Below are 17,756 nucleotides of genomic sequence, written 5' to 3' on the forward strand. Positions count from 1 at the left end.
AACTATCTACCATGACGGGAAGCATCAACCTACAGTTGGGGTGGCCATCGCCGACTCTGTTCCCTTCAGCTCAACTGCTCGATGGCGCGACCGACGTACTCAATTCGAAAGCCAAGACTGCAGCTTCACTGATTTATGGACCAGACGCTGGCTACGAACCACTTCGACGTAGTATCGCGAAATGGCTGACTCCCACATATGGACGGGGTTCGGTGATCTCGTTGGATCGCATCTGCGTTACTAATGGGGCGTCGGGAAACCTGGACAACATTCTTGCGCGCTTCACCGAGCCCGGATACACCCAAAACATATGGATGGTCGAGCCGTGCTACTTTCTAGCCTGCCCAATTTTTATGGATAATGGATTCCAAGGGATGATGAGGGGCGTACCCGAAGACGATGAAGGGTTAGACCTAGAGTTTCTACGACGAAGTCTTGAAGAAGCAAGTGCATCGCCAACTTCAAATTTACCAACACGAAAGACAGGCGACAGATACAAGAAGCTTTACCGACATGTCATCTACTGCGTCCCAACCTTCTCGAACCCGAGCGCGAAAACCATGTCACTACGGCGAAGACAGGACCTCATACGCCTAGCACGAAAATACGACGCCCTGGTTGTTACCGACGATGTGTATGACATCTTACGCTGGCCAACAGACAAACAAAGCAATCTCGAAGACCTCGGTTACGTACCTCCACGGCTTGTTGATATTGATCGCGTCCTAGAAGGAGGGCCTAAAGACGAGTGGGGGAATGCTGTGAGCAACGGTTCGTTCTCGAAGATTATAGCGCCGGGCGTCAGAGTTGGTTGGGCCGAAGCAACACCCGCGTTCACATTGGCACTATCGCAAGTAGGTGCTACGAAATCTGGTGGCTGTCCTGCACACCTTTCCGCGTCGTTCGTACACGAAATGTTGGAGTCAGGGCTGTTGCAAAAGCATCTCGAGACGAATGTCATTCCGACTTTTCGAGCTCGCTATCACGCTATGCTAGAGGCGATAGACGCTCATTTGACCCCACTCGGAATCACCGTCTCTACTGGAAAACCCTATACCGAAATCTTGGGTCAAACGAATGGCGTTGGAGATGATCACAATGGGCATTCCACTCAGGCTGGTGGATATTTCATTTGGCTGTTGTTGCCGGAAAGCTTCATTGGCAAGGGTGCAGCTCTGGCTGCCAAAGCTCTGGAGCAGTGGGATCTGAAATTCGCATACGGTGATATGATGCAAGTGCAGGGTGAGCCTGAATCCGCTGTCCGAGCTGCAAAGGGCTATGGGAATGGTATTCGTCTATCATGGGCATGGCATACAGAGGCGGAGATCGTTGAAGGTGTCAAAAGACTAGGTGCGTTGATTGAGGGGGCCGACTAGGAACTTCAACCGTTAGACATGTAGTTGATACACATCGAAACGTTTACTATCTACATGTTTACTCTCGAGATGGTGGTGTAAGCAAGCCCCCGTTAACAGTATGTGATTGACCATCCTTCCTAATGCTGCCCTCAAGGAAGAACTTGAGGACCATACTAGCTGCCATCACAGAATCGTCGTCTGCATCAATATCATCAAGTGTCTCTTCCAAGACTTTTGGTTGCCAGCCCGGGAAGAAATATTTGACCGTCTCACTATTGATGAAACGATCAAACTCGAAGTGGCCTTGAAATGTAAGGACACGACCTGGTTCGTATACTCCCTGTACCGCGCAATGCTGAGTATTTCCCACCGTCATCCAGGACTGTGGCAGGGCCTCCATATCTGGCACAACTACGTGGTCATGGTGTACAAACTGCAATCTCATTTTCTCCAAGCCACCCGCTTCAACGCCTTTGTCGTTCCCAAAGAATCTGCCCCGGAACTGTTGATGTAGTGTGATCTCCTTAACTCCTAGCTCCCAGCCTTTTGGATCTTTCTCTACCTTGACGCCATAGTCTTTCAGCAAAGCTTGACATACTAGCTGATGACCAAAACAGCTCCCAAATATCTTCAAACTCGGTTCGTTTTCATACACTTCCTTCACCCATCGTTCGAGTTTGCGTATCCAGGGCAAATCATCATATGCAGAGTTCGCTGAGCCAGAAATGATGATGGCATCGAATTCTGTTATCGAAGCTGGGTATTCGTTTACCACGACATTGAAATCGGTAGACATAATGCGGACGATATTTTCCGATGGATGTCGCGATGATTCGGTATTGTTGGCGGCGGAAGAGAGGAGATCGTGGAAGACACGTCCGTAGGTGGGGGCACGTTTGCCAGCCACCACCGGCACCGGTGCGTCGGCGTTCAGCATGCAAATGCGAAGAACTTGTGCCATGATTTTACCCAGCGAGTATATGGATTTCAAGTCGTCTGTCTAGTGTCAAGTAAGTCTTTCGATACTGATTCATCTATCTTGCTCTATGTCACTTTCGATATATGGGTCTAAATTCGGCCGTGCACGTGACAGCCGCCGATAAGCGGTTGACGTTTCTCGCGATTTGCCACGTCTTTCCACCACGGTCTACTTATTTAGTCTATCTTGACCAAACACAACGCTGTCTCAATTCTGGTCGCCTGGATACCTCTGTCGCCTGGATACGCGATGGTCGCGCTATTGTGCGAACGGGAAACAATCGGACATTGCGCGCCGATGTAGTCACGGTATCAGTATGCCCGGCACTTCACAGACCATCACCTTGCCGCATGCGTACTTCATGGCATATCTATGTCGTCTACCCATACAGATGCCAGCTCTCGGGATTTGAGGGCCTCGGAGCTAGCACTATTGAGGCATAGTGGGATGGCCTGGTAGTCCACGCTCGGCCGTGACCCACTGGCGGAGTCGAGAGTCCGAAGCGTCAGCTCTTTGTTCCCTCAACGCTAAGCAACGTACATGGGCATGCGAACCGGTTGATCATTGCCGTCGCCAAAACGCGGAGAAAACGAGCGCCCACGAGTCAAGGATGTAGTGATAGTCTTATCGAGCTGGCCTCTAATGACCCATATCACATTCAACCGCTGTCTAGCTGGAGATAGTGACACCCAACGAGATACCAAGATACACATTCGTGATATGATTCTTGGTTGTGGTCCAGCTCTTGTATAAATCACGAGCCTGGTGAATGTGTTCGAAACACCTCACAGGAACTTCTTTTTGCGTCCTAATCTTCACCCATTTACCAATATCATGGCCGACGATAGCAAGGTCATGTCGTCTGCCGACGTCGAAGATACGCACTCCGTCAAGATCGGCGAAGTCGCTTCAGCCAATGTTGATGTCGCTGCTGCCTACGCCCATCACCTTGAGGGCGAGAATGCGTACACCAGAAAGGAAGCAACACGTCTACGATGGAAGCTGGATTTGCGTCTCGTACCATTGTTGTGGTGTGAGTGCTTGAGGCAGGAGATCATGGCAAACATGCACTAATGGACGTCTCAGTCAATATCACGCTGGGCGCTATGGACAAAGTTACAACAGCTACGGCTGCCCTGTATGGCTTCCGGGCTGACACCGGGTTGACCGGAGATCGATATAGCTGGGTCGGCAGTGCCTTCTATGTAAGCAAGTCTAGTCAGCGTCGCATTTGTACTGCTAACGGTGATGAACAGTTTGGCTACCTGGTATGGTGTCTTCCTAGCGGCAGCCTCCTCCAGCGCTTTCCGATCGCCAAGCTCATGTTCGTCGTTCAACTCCTTTGGGGCTGTATACTCATCGCGACCGGCTTCGCAAACAACTTCCCAACTCTCATTGCACTACGTGTGCTGCTTGGAGCCCTTGAAGCGCCGATCGTACCAGGCAATTTCCTTATCATCGGCATGTGGTATCCTCGACGTGAGCAACCACTTCGAACAGGCCTGATGTATACTGGACTCTCAGTATGCTTCACTGGTCCGATTGGTTATGGAATCGGTTTCCTCGCAGGCGAACACCAATGGCGTGCCATGTTTTGGATTACAGGTGCGATGACCATTGTGTGGGCTTGTGTGATCGGCATCTTCTTGCCTGACAATCCCGTCAAAGCGAAGTTTGTTACGGAACGGCAAAAGGCAATTGTGATCGACAAAATCCGGCAAGATCAGACCGGAGTGGAAAACAAGACGTTCAAGAAGGAACAGATGATCGAAGCCTTCCTCGACCCGAAGACTTGGCTGATGTTCTTCTTTCACATTTGGATTAGCAGTAAGGAAACCTGAGGTACCAACACTACAGACATGAGCTAACAACCCCAAGTTCCGAACGGCGGTCTAACGAACTTCACGCCTCTTATCATCAAAGGCCTCGGTTATACATCACAGCGCTCGACGCTCCTCACGATGCCTACCGGTATCTTACAAACCGTGGCATCGTACGTATGTAACGGTGGGGTCTTCTTGACCGCGAAATACTTCCCTGCGAAGCAGCTGCGAACTGCTTGGGTTATGTTTGGTATCATCGTCGGCATGATATCCGCAGTCTTCCTCTACGTCTTGCCCCTCGACAACTATAACGGACGTCTCGCGGCACTATACTGCTCATACTTTTACCTTGGTCCATACATTGTTTCACTTGGTATCAACACGGCAAATACCGCGGGCCATACTAAGAAAGTCACAGTCAATGCGCTGGTCTTCATCGCCTATTGTGTTAGCAATATTATCGCTCCACAGTTCTTCAAGGCTGATCAAGCTCCACTGTACCCACTTGGTATGGGTGCCGTTCTGGGTAGCTACGTGCTATCGATCATCACCATCGCCATGTACGCAACATACTGTTGGTACGAGAACCGGAGGCGTGATCGGATTGATTCCGACAAGGGTGGGAGAGTGCATGCAGATACCGACTTCCGCGACCTGACTGATAAGCAGAATGTGCATTTCCGATACGTATGGTAGGTGCGAAAGAAGATGAGGTGGAATATATACAGATTTGCAGGATCAAAAATACAACCGACTGCGCAATGCCTACAGAACTCTCGCCGTATTTGTGTCATCGATTCGTGTTAGATGCTAGTTGTGATCTAAAGACTTCCCAAATTTTGATCAAGATCAGTACAGCCAATAACTTATGTAACCATTTGCTACAGCAAAATTACTCAACAATTTGCTTGTCAAATGTCTATCCCCAGTGGATGAAACTGTGTTCGCGTTGATCGGAAGTCGCGAACCGATCAAGCATACTGTACGCCCCCGCACGTCAAAAGTGGAGCACCTCGTGGATTGGCTTGTCCCTTGATAACGGAGTTTGTCGGACTTCAAAGTGCGACGCTGCGACAGCACCCGGCTCATGCACCTTTGCGTAGTGGGGGAGCTACATACCCTGCATATACTAGATGACAAGGGTAGCAACCGTTTTCGTGCATCGCACGTTGGGAAAGCTACCATAAGAAGCAGACGAAATTTATGGATAAATGGTCTTCAGTACCCTTTCGATATAAACATATCATCCTCCAAGCTAGGGAGCTCGATAAACATAATCATATATCATTGCAACATATCCAATACCATGCCAGAACTTCAGATATCAGTTGAAGATGAGCAAAAGGCTTTCGAGGCTGATGTAGCTGCGATTGAGAAGCAATGGAGCTCCGCAAGACAATCCCACTTGAAGCGGTATGTAAACTTCGCAAGTTATTACGAAAACCGATTCACAATAGAGTTGAGCTGATTTCATACATAGACCATACTCTGCAAGCACTATAGCCGCGCTTCGAACGTCCATTCCCGCACCCTCAGATGCCTCTTCGACCCAGGCCATCAAGCTCTGGAATCAACTGCACGCCCACAACAAAGCTGGCACATGCGAGTTGACATTCGGTACTACAGATCCCGTTGCGGTTTCCCAGATGGCCAAGCACCAGCAAACCGTCTACGTCTCTGGTGCTTTATGTGGGTTCTCAGAAGTCGCACTCCCGGGAATGGACCACGCCGACTACCCTTGGGATACCGTGCCGAAGGTTGTGTCAAAGATCTTCAAGAGCCAACTTTGGCATGATCAGCGACAACGACAGTACCGATTGCGACATCCGATCGAAGAGCGACAAGGACTGGAGAACTGGGATTATATGGCGCCTATCGTCGCGGATGGCGATATGGGCTTCGGTAGCCTCACTAGTACGATGAAAATGGCACGCGAGTTCGTGGACGCTGGTGTGGCTATGATACACATCGACGACCTAGCCATCGGCATGAAGAAGTTCACAATTGGTCAAGGGCGAACTATTGTACCCACTCAGGAATATCTGGATCGTCTGACAGCTGTGCGGATGCAATTTGATGTCATGGGCGCGGAGACGCTACTGTTGTGCCGCAGCGATACAGACCATGCTGAATTCATCACCAGTGTCGTCGATGAGCGTGACCATGAATACGTGCAGGGCGCAACGAAGGAGGTTGAGCCACTGCAAAAGTGCCTTCAGGCCGCACAGATCGAAGGTAAAGATTTGAAGGTTGCACGAGACGAGTGGAAGGCCAAAGCGGGAATCAAGACATTCGACGAAGCTGTGGAGGCCGTTGCGACGGAAGAAGAGTATGCCGCATATAAGGCAGAGCTGTCGAAACAGAAGTTCGCGTCCCTGTCCGATCGTCGCAATATCGCAACCAAGACCGTCCAACAGGAAGTGTTTTTCGACTGGGAGCTATCGAGATCAGCCATGGGTCAATATATGCTGAAAAGCTGCGTCAAAGGCATCGTCGAGCGTGCCATCGCCGCTGCACCGCTTGGAGACGTAACGTGGGCACGTATGGATTCACCTAACTGGGGAGACATCGTTGAATTTCACACAGAAGTTCGGAAGGTGTACCCGGACAGACTTTTCGCCTTTGGCTACACCGGCGACTACGACTTTGGGAAAGCCGGCTTCAGTGAGAATCATGTTAAGAACCTACATCTTGACCTTGCCAAGCTAGGAATCGTGTGGCAGGTCCAACCGATCTGGAGTCTGCAAGGCCTGAACATGGTGACGGAACAATTCGCAAAGATGTGGCAGGAGCAAGGTATTGCTGCCTACTTGAAGTCGATCCAAGGTCCAGCTCTTAATTCAAAGCCTATGACGGACGGCTTCGAGAAATTGAGCTATTGTGGTGGGTACCTGGCAGATGCATTCTTTGAGACAGTCGCAGGAGAGTCAATTGTAGAGAAAGGGAAGGCTGCCAACTTCCAGAGACACTGATAGCTGTAATATGTTAAACAAATCATGGTTGATAAAACCTCATCCTTCATTGGTGCCTCATGTCCAGCCGTCGAAATCGAAAACGCCAGGGAATGAGAGCAGCCCCTCGACATCCGGATCGTGAAGCCCAGGTTCCGCCATTCCATACTCGAACGGCTGTTGCATGGCGAATGGCATCTGAAAACTTGCATTGATTTGCTGTAGCTGAGAGTTGAAATGATCCTCAGATTCCTGCTGGGTTGGGCCGAGCATGCCAGCGACTGACGGAGGCTGAGAAGGTTGAATGGAGCGAGGAAAGTCTTCGTGTATCATCTCATCGATCATGCGTAACACGGGGCGATGCACCACTAGTGCACGAACCTGTGGGAGGTGCGCTTGAATCGCCGTGACCGTTTTGTCTGATAATCGGGTCGGTGGCTTGTTGGGTCGATCGACTAGCGGTATCTCGCGCGCCAGTAATTCAAAGACGTCTCTCAGACATTCCGCCTTGGCCCATCGGTCTGCCATTATCGCCAGAATATTGGAGCAGGCACGTAACGCGTCGGGAACGTCAAGGGAAAAGTAATTTTCAGTTCTTTGTTCTGGTGGAGTAGCCCAGAAACAGTACAGCAGTGTGATGCCGGACTGGAACTGAACGAGAAGCTGCTGATATTAGCGGGAGCATCATCGGACGTGAATCATACTCACTGCAAGCCATGGTTGAGCAATCTGACGATCAATCTGGGTTCTTCGAAACATTAAACAAGCTTGACTGCTGGCTTGGACTGACTGCAGAAGCGAGAATACAAAGTCAGTGTGTGATTAATGTGCATTCCGTGCAGTAATGGCTTACCCAGTCGCCAGCAGACCCGACTACGTTGGCTTTTGTTGGCCGATAGAGCATGAGCAACGTGTAGTGATAAATCATAGCTTGCCAACGTTGCGACGTGTAGCCTTTCGACTGTGGATCTGAGAAATTCTTTACACGGGACTTAAAGTTGTCCAATTCTGTAAGAATTCTTATTCGCCAATCCGAAGTGTTCTCGAACTGAGTGTCATAATCCCATCGAAGTGTAACGGCACTAATCTCGGATTGTATACGCCTGCACTGGAGTATATGAAGCGCTGAAGAGTTGCATGTATAATGCTGAGAGTCAGGTAAGTCATGACTGGGCGGAGTAATCGCAGCGGTTTCCCATAGTTCATGGTCCTCGATATTAGCAAATGGTCTTACGGTTATCATATAGTCTGGTATCGATGGAGGCAGATCGAATGATGACATGACCAGTCGATCAAGCAAATACGCACACCAAAAGCACCGTCGACGGACTTGAATCATAAGCCTCGTTTGAACGTTCGCTGATGGCGGCTCCATCTCACCGAGATGTAGTTGTTGCTGAACGCATTGTCGCATAGCCGTGGACGCAAGAGAAATAATACGTTCCGTGGAGCTCTGATGCAGTGCATGAATGGATAGCAGGAGATAGGCTTGCACCTGAAGAATTCTATCTGGCTGACGTAGCACAGCCGGTAGCAGCGAAATTCCACTGTTGTAAAACTCTCGCGCATTAAGTGCTGCCGCATACGGTTGACGCAGAAGCACTAAAGATGTTGCGTACACTAGGTTGACGAAAAAGCCTTGCCATGCTCGTTCTTTGAGGTCGCAGGAGAGGCAATGCTTCCATTCCGAATGCCATGTGAGGAATGTGTCCCAATGGAAGAAGGGATACTGAGCTTGAGCACGCTCGCGATACGCGTCAAGCAATGCTTCCTCTAGCTCTGGAGACATGGTAGCCATCAGTGCGTGTGCGCTATTCATAATGGCTGGTGCCGGTCCCGGGTTGGTTGGACTGATAGCAGCATCGTGAGTTGAGAACTGAGCTGATGGCGATGCAATTAGTCCGAAGACGAGATGATTAAGGTCGGGCTCATCATCGAGACCAGGAGCTATAGCGTAACCTGGCGATGAGCCAGAAAGAATGGACGAGCGTCGCGGTGGGACGGTTCGTTGAACCGGTGGACTGGCAATCGCGCCCATGACACCGCCATTTCGAATCCCACTGCTCGCCGGCGATGTGTCGGGATTATTTTCTTGATCAGGCCTGTCAGAAGGTCTCTCGAGGTGGTCGAGACTATGCTGTGGGTCTAAAGACTCGAGCTCAGCAACGCGTCGTTCCAGAATGCGCACATATTCGCTTTCAATGTGTGGACGAGGCGCAGGTTGGGTGGGCAGACAATCTTCATCTCCTTTGATACAGTTCTGGCATGGTCGACGGTCTTCGCACTTCTGTTTCCGGGAGCGACATCGCTGGCAAGCCAAGGTCCGTTGCTTTTTGGGTGCCGGCTCCTGTGAGGGACTGGCAGGTTCATGCTCCATCGCTTGTGCTCTTCGGTTTTCCTTCCATGCTTGAATCACGCTATCAGTCGCAATTTGTTTGGTATTGTGATAGCGCACTTCGAGGCAGTGCAGGGTGTCGCGGTGATAGCAATGCCGGTTGCCGGATCAGCACGCGATAGGGATGGGAAACGATGCCGAAAGAGGCTACGCGTCCACGTGACTGACCTGCAATCTCCACTTCCAAGGTCATGCCCCGCTCATCAAATCTCCTGGTCTGAAGTCGCTCCAATGTGACACCACCCTTCATCAAGAAGACGAACAACTACTTCTCATTCTAATTCCAAGTACTGTAGTCTCATGCATGATCTCCAATTGCCAGGTACAGCTCGCCGCACGCGCCAGCATGACATGCAGGCGGCTGACGCCATCCGAAGAAGCTTGTTTGTTAGAGCCGAAGGGTCTGTGCGGATTTCCGGGCTTCTTCATACTAAGTTCCACTACACCCGCACGGCCCGCGCTGGGGAAACTGTTCGTGTCTATTAACCGGTGCTGTCGAGAGCTATGAAGCTGGCAGCACATGTGTCGGCACGCTACTCCATGTGCCAGGAGCTCCTCACTATGTCTTTGAAGGCTTGGTCGATGAGCGACTGCCATTACAACGTCGTTCACACTGCTACATGACGTCCGCGCCACGCTATGTTACGAAGCCTCAGCCTCATTTCGGTCCGCGAACAAGTTCTAAAGGACCGAAGACCGAACACAGCTGGAACAATTCCGCGATTACTCAAGCAGAACAGGAGACAGTGATCGTAATCAATCTGTAGTGATAGCATCGTTAGCGTAACGGTCTGTGAGTAGAGTTTTCTTCAGTATAAGATGCAGGTATGCTGTGCCTCGATTGTAACTGCGCCACCACTTCAGCAATCGACCGACGCAAACCATCATGCGCTCTACATTCTCCAGCCTGGCACTCTTTGCCGGAGCCTCTCTAGCAGCTTATGCCCCAAACACGACTTTCGAGCGGGAAACACGCAGCATTGATGAGATCTACAAAGCAGCTCTTGCCGAAGGTGGCGTCGTTACTCTTTGGCATGGCGGTGACGAGAAAACCCAACAGAATGGGTTGAAAACAGCCTTCGAAACAAGGTTCCCCAACATGACGCTCAACGTCACTGTCGATCTATCCAAGTACCACGACGGCAATCTTGATGATCAGCTGGCAGCCGACAATGTTTACGTTGATAGCATTATCCTGCAAACGCTGCACGATTATCCACGCTGGAAGAAAGAAGGTGCTTTGATGAACTACGCGCCATTGAACTTCGACAAGGTATACCCTGTGTTCAAGGACGCGGATGCAGCCTACAGTGGACTGCTCATCTTCAACTGGGGGTATGATACTCTCCAAACTGGCATCTCTTCCACAAGCTAAAACAACAATAGAATCTCCGCCAACATGAACAAGACTAGCACGCTACCGACATCGTACCAAGACTTTACCAAGCCCGAGTTCAAGGACAAGATTGTTCTGACCTATCCCAACGATGATGATGCAGTACTATACCAGTTCGAGCTCATGTAAGTCTATTCCATCCTACTTCGTATAAAGATCGACTAACAACATCTCTAGCCTACAGGAGCTTGGCCAGGAATGGTTTGACGCGCTGCTTGCCAACAACCCTCGCTGGGTACGCGGCACAGCAACCCCTGGCGCGCTCGTTCGTGCCGCCAACAGCAGCAGCGCAGTAACCTTCACTGGAGGCTCGTCATTCACGGACCAGCTACCGATTAGATATTCACTACCCAGCGATGCTAACTTTACCTCTTGGGCTCAGACCGGCGCCATCTTGAAGAAGGCACCACACCCCGAAGGCGCAAAACTGCTGCATAGTTTCATGCTCAGCGACGAACACCAAACCGGTGGCAGCTGGAGTGTTCGCGAGGATATCCCAGCGGGTAAGGGTGCGGAGCCCATCCTCCAGCAGCCTGGCACAGATGCTCCTGCGTTCGCGACGTGGATGGCAGACCGTAACAATGTCGAAAGGCGAAGGTTCTTTTACGAAGACAAGATCGGCACTGCCCAAGGTCTTAGCCCGCTCATTGACGACTTGTGAGCGTACTTTCACATTAAGGATCGAGAAAGCCACGCATTCGAGTGCCAAGTGAGTTGAAAAGTCGTGTAGACCTCCAAGCGACGCAGGGCCTGATATGCGTCCGTCCAAGCATTCGGTCAAATTCGAGTAGTATATATTATCATAGTGTTCTATACCAATTTGCCCATACTTTTAAGAATCTCGCCTTCCATCTTCTTCATTTTGAGTCTCTTTTCAAGTTCGATTATACCCGCTTTGTATACTGACATTGCCTTTCATGCAGGACTTCCTTACTTGGTGGCTACTCTGACACCATAGGAAGCGTTCATAGTTCGTCAGAATACCTCACGCGTGTCAGGTTCCAGAAAATCACGGCCTCAGACATGGAAAGGTCTTTTTCGGTGAATAGCTCCAGAGATAGACAGCAATCTGCAAGCGGCAAGAGGTCAAGTTTCTTGAGGCAATATCAGTCTCTCCAAACGTTTTGTGGCTCTTCTCTCACTTTCATCACTCGCTCACTCACCAGATGCAGTAATTTACCGCGCCTACACCGCGACAGTCCCCGCTAACCTATTTGATGCAAGTGCTCGATTATCTAGGTGCAAATGCCGTTATGTGCACACAACTCATCCAGTTATTGCAAGCCTTAGCTGTGACTCTTCCTGGTCAACTACTCCTCACCATGTCTGGATCAACACGAGCAGCCGCTAAGTAAGTAAAACCTGCTAGTTCTCCGAGCGCCGAAAAATAACTTGACTACAGGATGTTCAACAACCCCACTCTCTCAGATGTCAAGATCAAGCAAGTATACGAAGGCAAGATGCGCGAGTACCATGCACATAAGGCTGTACTGTGCCTCGCATCTGGCTACTTTCTCAACGCCTTTACCGGTAGTTTTAAGGTCAGAAAATGTCTTATGGTGACTAATACAACATACTAATTATCTCCAGGAAGCATCCGAGAGCACTATAGAACTACACGAGGACAAGCCCGAGTACTTCGATTTCCTCCTCAAGTTTATCTACACCGGCATTTACGATAAAGACGAGATCGTCAGGCTGGCTGGCAGCGATGACTGCAAGTGCGTTCTTATCCCCATCGGGATTTACGCGGTCGCTGATAAGTACGATGTCGCACAAATCTACGAACCGGCAGCAGAAGATATCAAGGCCGTTCTCATGAACGCTGTCAAAGATCGAAAAGACATACTCACCACTTCGATCAAGGCTCACTACGGTACTGAGGTCAAAGCTGATGGACCTATGGGACGCCTCATCACCGCTGTCATCTTCGAACACCACAACGACCTCCTCGACACCGAAGATTTCGAAACATGGCTCCTTGCTTACCCGACCTTCGCCGCAGACGTGGCACTTCACTTTCAGCGTGGCAAGATTGGAGGGAAAGATCGCGCTAAGTGCGTCAAGTGCCTTAAAAAGATTGTCGAAATTGATGTCATGGGCAAAATCAACCACGCTTTCTTCTGTCCTTACTGTTGCTCCCATCAATATCTTCCTGTATCTAAGTGAGAGCTAGGGGTGCTTCTCTGGTTATCTGGGTGGAATATGATGCTCAGCAACTCGAGACAATGCAGAGTGGATACGATGGGACAACATCTTGAGAGCTGTTTTTCTGCAAAACATCAACAGTACATACAGAGAGCTGGCTGTCCGGAATTTTGCTTGATAAAATGGGAGAAACTCCAGACATTACAGCTTCACCCAAACTTTGTGACTCCTCACCATGTTTCTTCCATCGTCACTCCTCTTGACCACATTACCTACTTGAATATCCGTGAGAGCTCCCATACCATCATCTGGATAGGGTAACCATTCCTCCACTGGATCCGTCGGTGCATTTGCTGGTGGAGAGGGCGCCCACTCAACGGCGAAGAGTAAATTAGGCATTTCTGTCATCGCGTCTCCACGGAAAATACGAATAGTCTTGACGCAACGATTGCCACCTATCTGTGCTTTATGTTGAGCAAGAAAGTAACCTACCGCTCTACCGTTTGGACTGCCTAAGAGCACGTTGTTAGTTCGATCCAGAACTCGAGGCACGCGAGACCTTGAAAAAGTATTGGAAAGAGGTGTAACACGCGAACGTACCCAGAAGAGCCATATACTGCGGGGTGTTTATCTTGACGTCGATTCCCGGCCAGAGGGGCACCCTGTCTAGTTCTTGCTCCCTCAGTATCCTATCGATGATTCTCCGCGTCTCGCCGTTGGTTATGAGCATAGACACAAAGCCATGAATTTCTGCCAACTTATCGCGCCTTACTCGATTCCAGAACCCCCATGCTAGGTCTGAACTCGCACGTAAAGCTGGCAACTCATCGGACGGAACTGGGTCTCCTTTGCGTATACGCCATAGATCACGGGCCTCTTTTACGGCAGAACCGCGCCGAAGGAAATAGATTAGACCGGCTTGCGGATTGATGATGATGGTGGCATAGGCCGTTGTGACCTAGATGTGGGAAGGTGTCAGTAAAGAGACAGCAGAAGAACTTCACGAATAAGCTCACCCTGTATCTCCGACCGTTGGCAGTATAATACTGCTTCTTGCGAGGTGGCATTCTCCCTTGTGGATCCTTTTCCACGATATCGCTATCGGCGTGAAATACAGATAAACAATGATTTGGTCCACCGTGAAGATTGTTCACTTTAGAAAGTTTCAGCTCATCGAGCATTGGCTGGAGTGCACCGATTTCACATTCGCCATCAGGGTCAGAAACATCTTCTTTGTAACCCTATGTCGCAAGCTCGTGCTTCATATCACCATCCCAAGGAGATGTCAAAGGATTCACGAATCGAATGGCTTCCGGCGGATTTTGAGTAGACGCAAACATAAGTTTTGCTCCTCGACATTGTGAGTCAAACCAGACTTTATCGGTAGCAGGGTTTGTGTAGCCATCATCGTTGTCATCATCCTCGTCTTCGTCATCGGAGTCGGAGTCGTCAGAATCGTCAGAATCGTCGTCGGGGTCGGAGTCTGTATCGCCTCTAGAGGAGAGTTTCTGGTACCCAAGAGCCTTAGCGTTACCGTTGATGACGGCCTTGTCATTAGTGAAATTCTGTAGATACTCAGTCGCGCCGAGGGCAATGAGACCTGCGATTAATATAATCCAATAGAGCTTCATTCTGTCTACTCGGAGTGTTGTAGGTGAGTGTGAGTCCGAGCTGGCAAGAAAAGGAAGGAGTGGAGGCGGTGCTAGCTGTAATCTTCACCAGACAAGCGAATATGATAGAGCTCAACCAACACAAACCAACAGAATAATGCTAGTCATGCAAGGGAGTGGTGAGAAGTCGTAGTGGGTTATCATTTAGGCTACGAGCGAACATGTTAACTGCGGAAATTGGGTAGCTGTGTATTCCAGGTGAGAGTGAAAGGCACGTTGAGATGCTAAGGCAGGCGCGCTGGAGCACTGAGGTGTCAAACAGGTCAATATTCATCAAGGTACAACACGAAGGTCGACCCCGTGTAAGCTGAGATGCAGCAGTAATATACATAAACTTTCACAGTATATTCAAAAATGGTGAACATGATATCGTATGAGGTGGAGTGTTTCTTAGCTTCGAGAGAACCGATTGGTTACGGTACTTGTACCCATGTAAGCATACAACCGCAGTGTAACAGCGTTGAACGTCAGCTTCCTGATGAACGAGCAAGAACATTGTGACATTTTCTACACCGCTTCGTATGATTGTCATGGATATCAATCGTCGTTACACTAGATTACCAGTACTGCAGCGTTGAATGCACAGAAATCGGTGTAGAGTGAGCGCTGGATACGTTACTTGATAGTCGGGGTGATACAAGGGTGTCGAAAGAGGTATATAAGGATGAGAAGACAGCGAGAGAATCATACAGTAGCCATCACTGCTTTGTCCTCCAGAAACATCCAGATCAATATTCCAAACCCTACCCTAGGTACAAGACCAACGACACGCTCAAAGTAGTAAGAGCCGTTCCTAGACATTCGAAACGCTTCAGCGTCCAAAACGTGACTGATGCTGTCAACAGACCAACCGAAGTCATGAGATTCACCGCTATCATCGCATCTCTTCTCGGTGCTGCCGTCACCATCCAGGCTCTCGAGCAGCCCCATCCTCTCGCAGATGTCAGCGCGCAAGCCTGCGCTGTGCGCAACTACGGTTGCGAAAACGGCTATTGCTGGAACGGGCAGTGTGGAAGCAAAGGAGAGTGGTGCTGGCTGGCCAAGAATGGGGGTTCGGGTGGTTGGTTGACGTGTGGAAGCGATGCGGCTTGTGCGCCGAATGTTGCCGTGGATGCTGGGTGTGCCGACTGTAACGTCTATCCTGCGGGCACCTGTGGGTGTTCATGCTGAGACTAGAAGATTGCGCGCTAGGGTGGTAACATAAAGCCGACATATCAGCTCACCCCTCATTTGAGCTCTTGTTCTGCAGGAAAAGTTTCCAGGTAGTGTTCGAGAACATCAACAACCTCTGCTTTTGGATCTTCGGCGCCACCTTTTCGCATCTTTGAAGCGTTCTCTTGCTTCTTTCTCGCACCTACTGCTCGCCGATGAGCGCGGCTTTGACGGTGTAAATTCCAGTCATTCTCGGTAATAGATGTTGTACCGCATGTTTCGCACACCTTCTTTTGCCAGAGGTCTGGTCGCTGTCCCAAATCGTACTCGCGTTTTGGCGTCAGCATTTCAGCTGCAACTGGTGATAGTGATGAGGGTGGTGTCAGTGGCTGGCCAGAGAGGAATTGTTCTGTGATGGCTGTGGCAGGTCTTACGACCTTGTCCTCCCATTGCGATATATCAGACCCATCAACTAGGAATGTGTTATCCTTCTGACCTGCCCCGAACAACGCATTAAGAAGCTTGATCCGAATCCATTTGATCTGCCGGTTGGCATATTGGCGGGTGGCAGCCTGCGTCTTCTCGACGGCTAGGCTCTTAAGCTTCTCTAGCTCAGGGGCCGTCTTCAAATCATCGGAAAGAGCGCTTTGGTATTCCAAAAACTCCTTGTATCCTATAGATACCCAAATGCCGCGAGTCTGGTCGATGATGGCGCCCGTACTGGATTCGTGGCGTTCGCGGAAGCTACTCAGTTCCTCAACCTCAGACAGAAGGCCTCGTGCGATCATCTTATCAACACGGCCATCAAGACGACGATGCAGCACATCCTTGTTTGCGTGAACCCAGAATACCAGAGTCTCGAAGCGAAGACTGTCAGATGCCGCGCCATCCGTCTGAGCAGCAAGAGTGTCGCGTTGGAGCTTTTGTTCCTTGTAGAGCTGCGACGCTGGTTTGCCTGTTCTTAAGTATATCTCAAGTGACCGCTGAATCTTGCGCCGCTCGTTGGGATGCCACCTGTCGGCCATGATGGGATCAACTTCCCTGAGCTTCGCATGCAGGACATCGGTAGGCTCTTCTAGTATCGGAAGAGGCTGGCTGTTCTCATTCAGGTTCAGCTCCGGCTCATCTGCCAGCGCATCTTGGAATAAGAGTGATTGTGTGTAGTAATGAGTGCCACCGACCAAGACTGGTAGCTTGCCTCGACTTCGGATTTCGTCGATCTAGATACGTCAGTGTTCCTCCAGAAAAGAGTTCTCTCTAATCATACTGTTCTTAAAGCCTCGCCCACAAATTTCCCTACAGTCCAAGTTTCTTCTTCAAGACTTATGCAGCCGAGGAGATGGTGAGGCACACCTTTCGTCTCATCCTGCGTTATTTTATTGGTGATGATAGGTAACCCGCGGTACAGTTGCATAGCATCTCCGTTGATGATTTCGCCATTGTATTTTCGCGCAATTTCCACAGCCAACTACCTACTGTGGTCAGCAAGACATGGTCTAAATGAGCAACATGGGCTTTACATCTGATTTGCCAGTACCTGTCGCACCCACAATAGTGATTAGGGGTTTGCGCGGCGTTTGGGCCATGTTGTATCTACTAAATGCTCTTGCAAACCGTAACATGCATTCGATGAGATGGTTGAAAGGGTCTCGAATGACTGAGTGGCCGAAAATGCTGGTTAGCGTAGAGCGGGGATGCGCTTTTCCCCTTCAACGCTAGCCCAACCATCCAGGAAGCCGATCCCATGGAAATCTCCCGTTTAGACAGATCGAAGCACAGCACGACTGGTGAAGGGACTCAGAAGTTGAAAAGCAAGAGAATGTGTAGGGTTGCCAGAAATTTGAGTTCATGAATTTGTTCAGATATCTTCGAAATGTTGGTACG

The 17,756-nt window shown here is 50.0% G+C and overlaps 9 protein-coding genes across 9 annotated transcripts; 5 read left to right on the plus strand and 4 right to left on the minus strand.

Annotated features, from left to right (window-relative positions):
* Window positions 1–11: 11 nt before the first annotated feature.
* J4E82_008639 (uncharacterized protein) lies at window positions 12–1,376 on the plus strand (the record flags this gene model as incomplete). Its single annotated transcript, XM_051734870.1, has 1 exon — window positions 12–1,376. The coding sequence occupies one exon, from the start codon at window positions 12–14 to the stop codon at window positions 1,374–1,376; it is 1,365 nt and encodes a 454-aa protein (XP_051585338.1).
* Window positions 1,377–1,434: 58 nt separating this feature from the next.
* J4E82_008640 (uncharacterized protein) lies at window positions 1,435–2,319 on the minus strand (the record flags this gene model as incomplete). The annotated part of the gene is made up of 1 exon (XM_051734871.1): window positions 1,435–2,319. The coding sequence occupies one exon, from the start codon at window positions 2,317–2,319 to the stop codon at window positions 1,435–1,437; it is 885 nt and encodes a 294-aa protein (XP_051585339.1).
* An 852-nt stretch (window positions 2,320–3,171) lies between these two features.
* On the plus strand, window positions 3,172–4,856 carry J4E82_008641 (uncharacterized protein; the record flags this gene model as incomplete). The annotated part of the gene is made up of 4 exons (XM_051734872.1): window positions 3,172–3,370; window positions 3,424–3,542; window positions 3,594–4,164; window positions 4,216–4,856. The coding sequence occupies 4 exons, from the start codon at window positions 3,172–3,174 to the stop codon at window positions 4,854–4,856; spliced, it is 1,530 nt and encodes a 509-aa protein (XP_051585340.1).
* A 610-nt stretch (window positions 4,857–5,466) lies between these two features.
* J4E82_008642 (uncharacterized protein) lies at window positions 5,467–7,132 on the plus strand (the record flags this gene model as incomplete). The annotated part of the gene is made up of 2 exons (XM_051734873.1): window positions 5,467–5,573; window positions 5,641–7,132. The coding sequence occupies 2 exons, from the start codon at window positions 5,467–5,469 to the stop codon at window positions 7,130–7,132; spliced, it is 1,599 nt and encodes a 532-aa protein (XP_051585341.1).
* Window positions 7,133–7,189: 57 nt separating this feature from the next.
* Window positions 7,190–9,488, minus strand: J4E82_008643 (uncharacterized protein; the record flags this gene model as incomplete). Its single annotated transcript, XM_051734874.1, has 3 exons — window positions 7,190–7,774; window positions 7,820–7,900; window positions 7,965–9,488. The coding sequence occupies 3 exons, from the start codon at window positions 9,486–9,488 to the stop codon at window positions 7,190–7,192; spliced, it is 2,190 nt and encodes a 729-aa protein (XP_051585342.1).
* A 904-nt stretch (window positions 9,489–10,392) lies between these two features.
* J4E82_008644 (uncharacterized protein) lies at window positions 10,393–11,563 on the plus strand (the record flags this gene model as incomplete). The annotated part of the gene is made up of 3 exons (XM_051734875.1): window positions 10,393–10,841; window positions 10,893–11,027; window positions 11,080–11,563. 3 exons carry the CDS (start codon window positions 10,393–10,395, stop codon window positions 11,561–11,563), a joined length of 1,068 nt encoding a protein of 355 aa, XP_051585343.1.
* Window positions 11,564–12,224: 661 nt separating this feature from the next.
* On the plus strand, window positions 12,225–13,071 carry J4E82_008645 (uncharacterized protein; the record flags this gene model as incomplete). The annotated part of the gene is made up of 3 exons (XM_051734876.1): window positions 12,225–12,253; window positions 12,305–12,443; window positions 12,493–13,071. 3 exons carry the CDS (start codon window positions 12,225–12,227, stop codon window positions 13,069–13,071), a joined length of 747 nt encoding a protein of 248 aa, XP_051585344.1.
* Window positions 13,072–13,251: 180 nt separating this feature from the next.
* J4E82_008646 (uncharacterized protein) lies at window positions 13,252–14,681 on the minus strand (the record flags this gene model as incomplete). Its single annotated transcript, XM_051734877.1, has 5 exons — window positions 13,252–13,562; window positions 13,651–14,008; window positions 14,067–14,132; window positions 14,205–14,291; window positions 14,427–14,681. The coding sequence occupies 5 exons, from the start codon at window positions 14,679–14,681 to the stop codon at window positions 13,252–13,254; spliced, it is 1,077 nt and encodes a 358-aa protein (XP_051585345.1).
* Window positions 14,682–15,946: 1,265 nt separating this feature from the next.
* Window positions 15,947–17,458, minus strand: J4E82_008647 (uncharacterized protein; the record flags this gene model as incomplete). Its single annotated transcript, XM_051734878.1, has 3 exons — window positions 15,947–17,092; window positions 17,140–17,340; window positions 17,393–17,458. The coding sequence occupies 3 exons, from the start codon at window positions 17,456–17,458 to the stop codon at window positions 15,947–15,949; spliced, it is 1,413 nt and encodes a 470-aa protein (XP_051585346.1).
* Window positions 17,459–17,756: the final 298 nt, after the last annotated feature.

This window comes from Alternaria postmessia (assembly GCF_024291825.1).
Source record: "Alternaria postmessia strain BMP 2775 chromosome Unknown scaffold_72, whole genome shotgun sequence".
Classification (NCBI taxonomy): domain Eukaryota; kingdom Fungi; phylum Ascomycota; class Dothideomycetes; order Pleosporales; family Pleosporaceae; genus Alternaria; species Alternaria postmessia.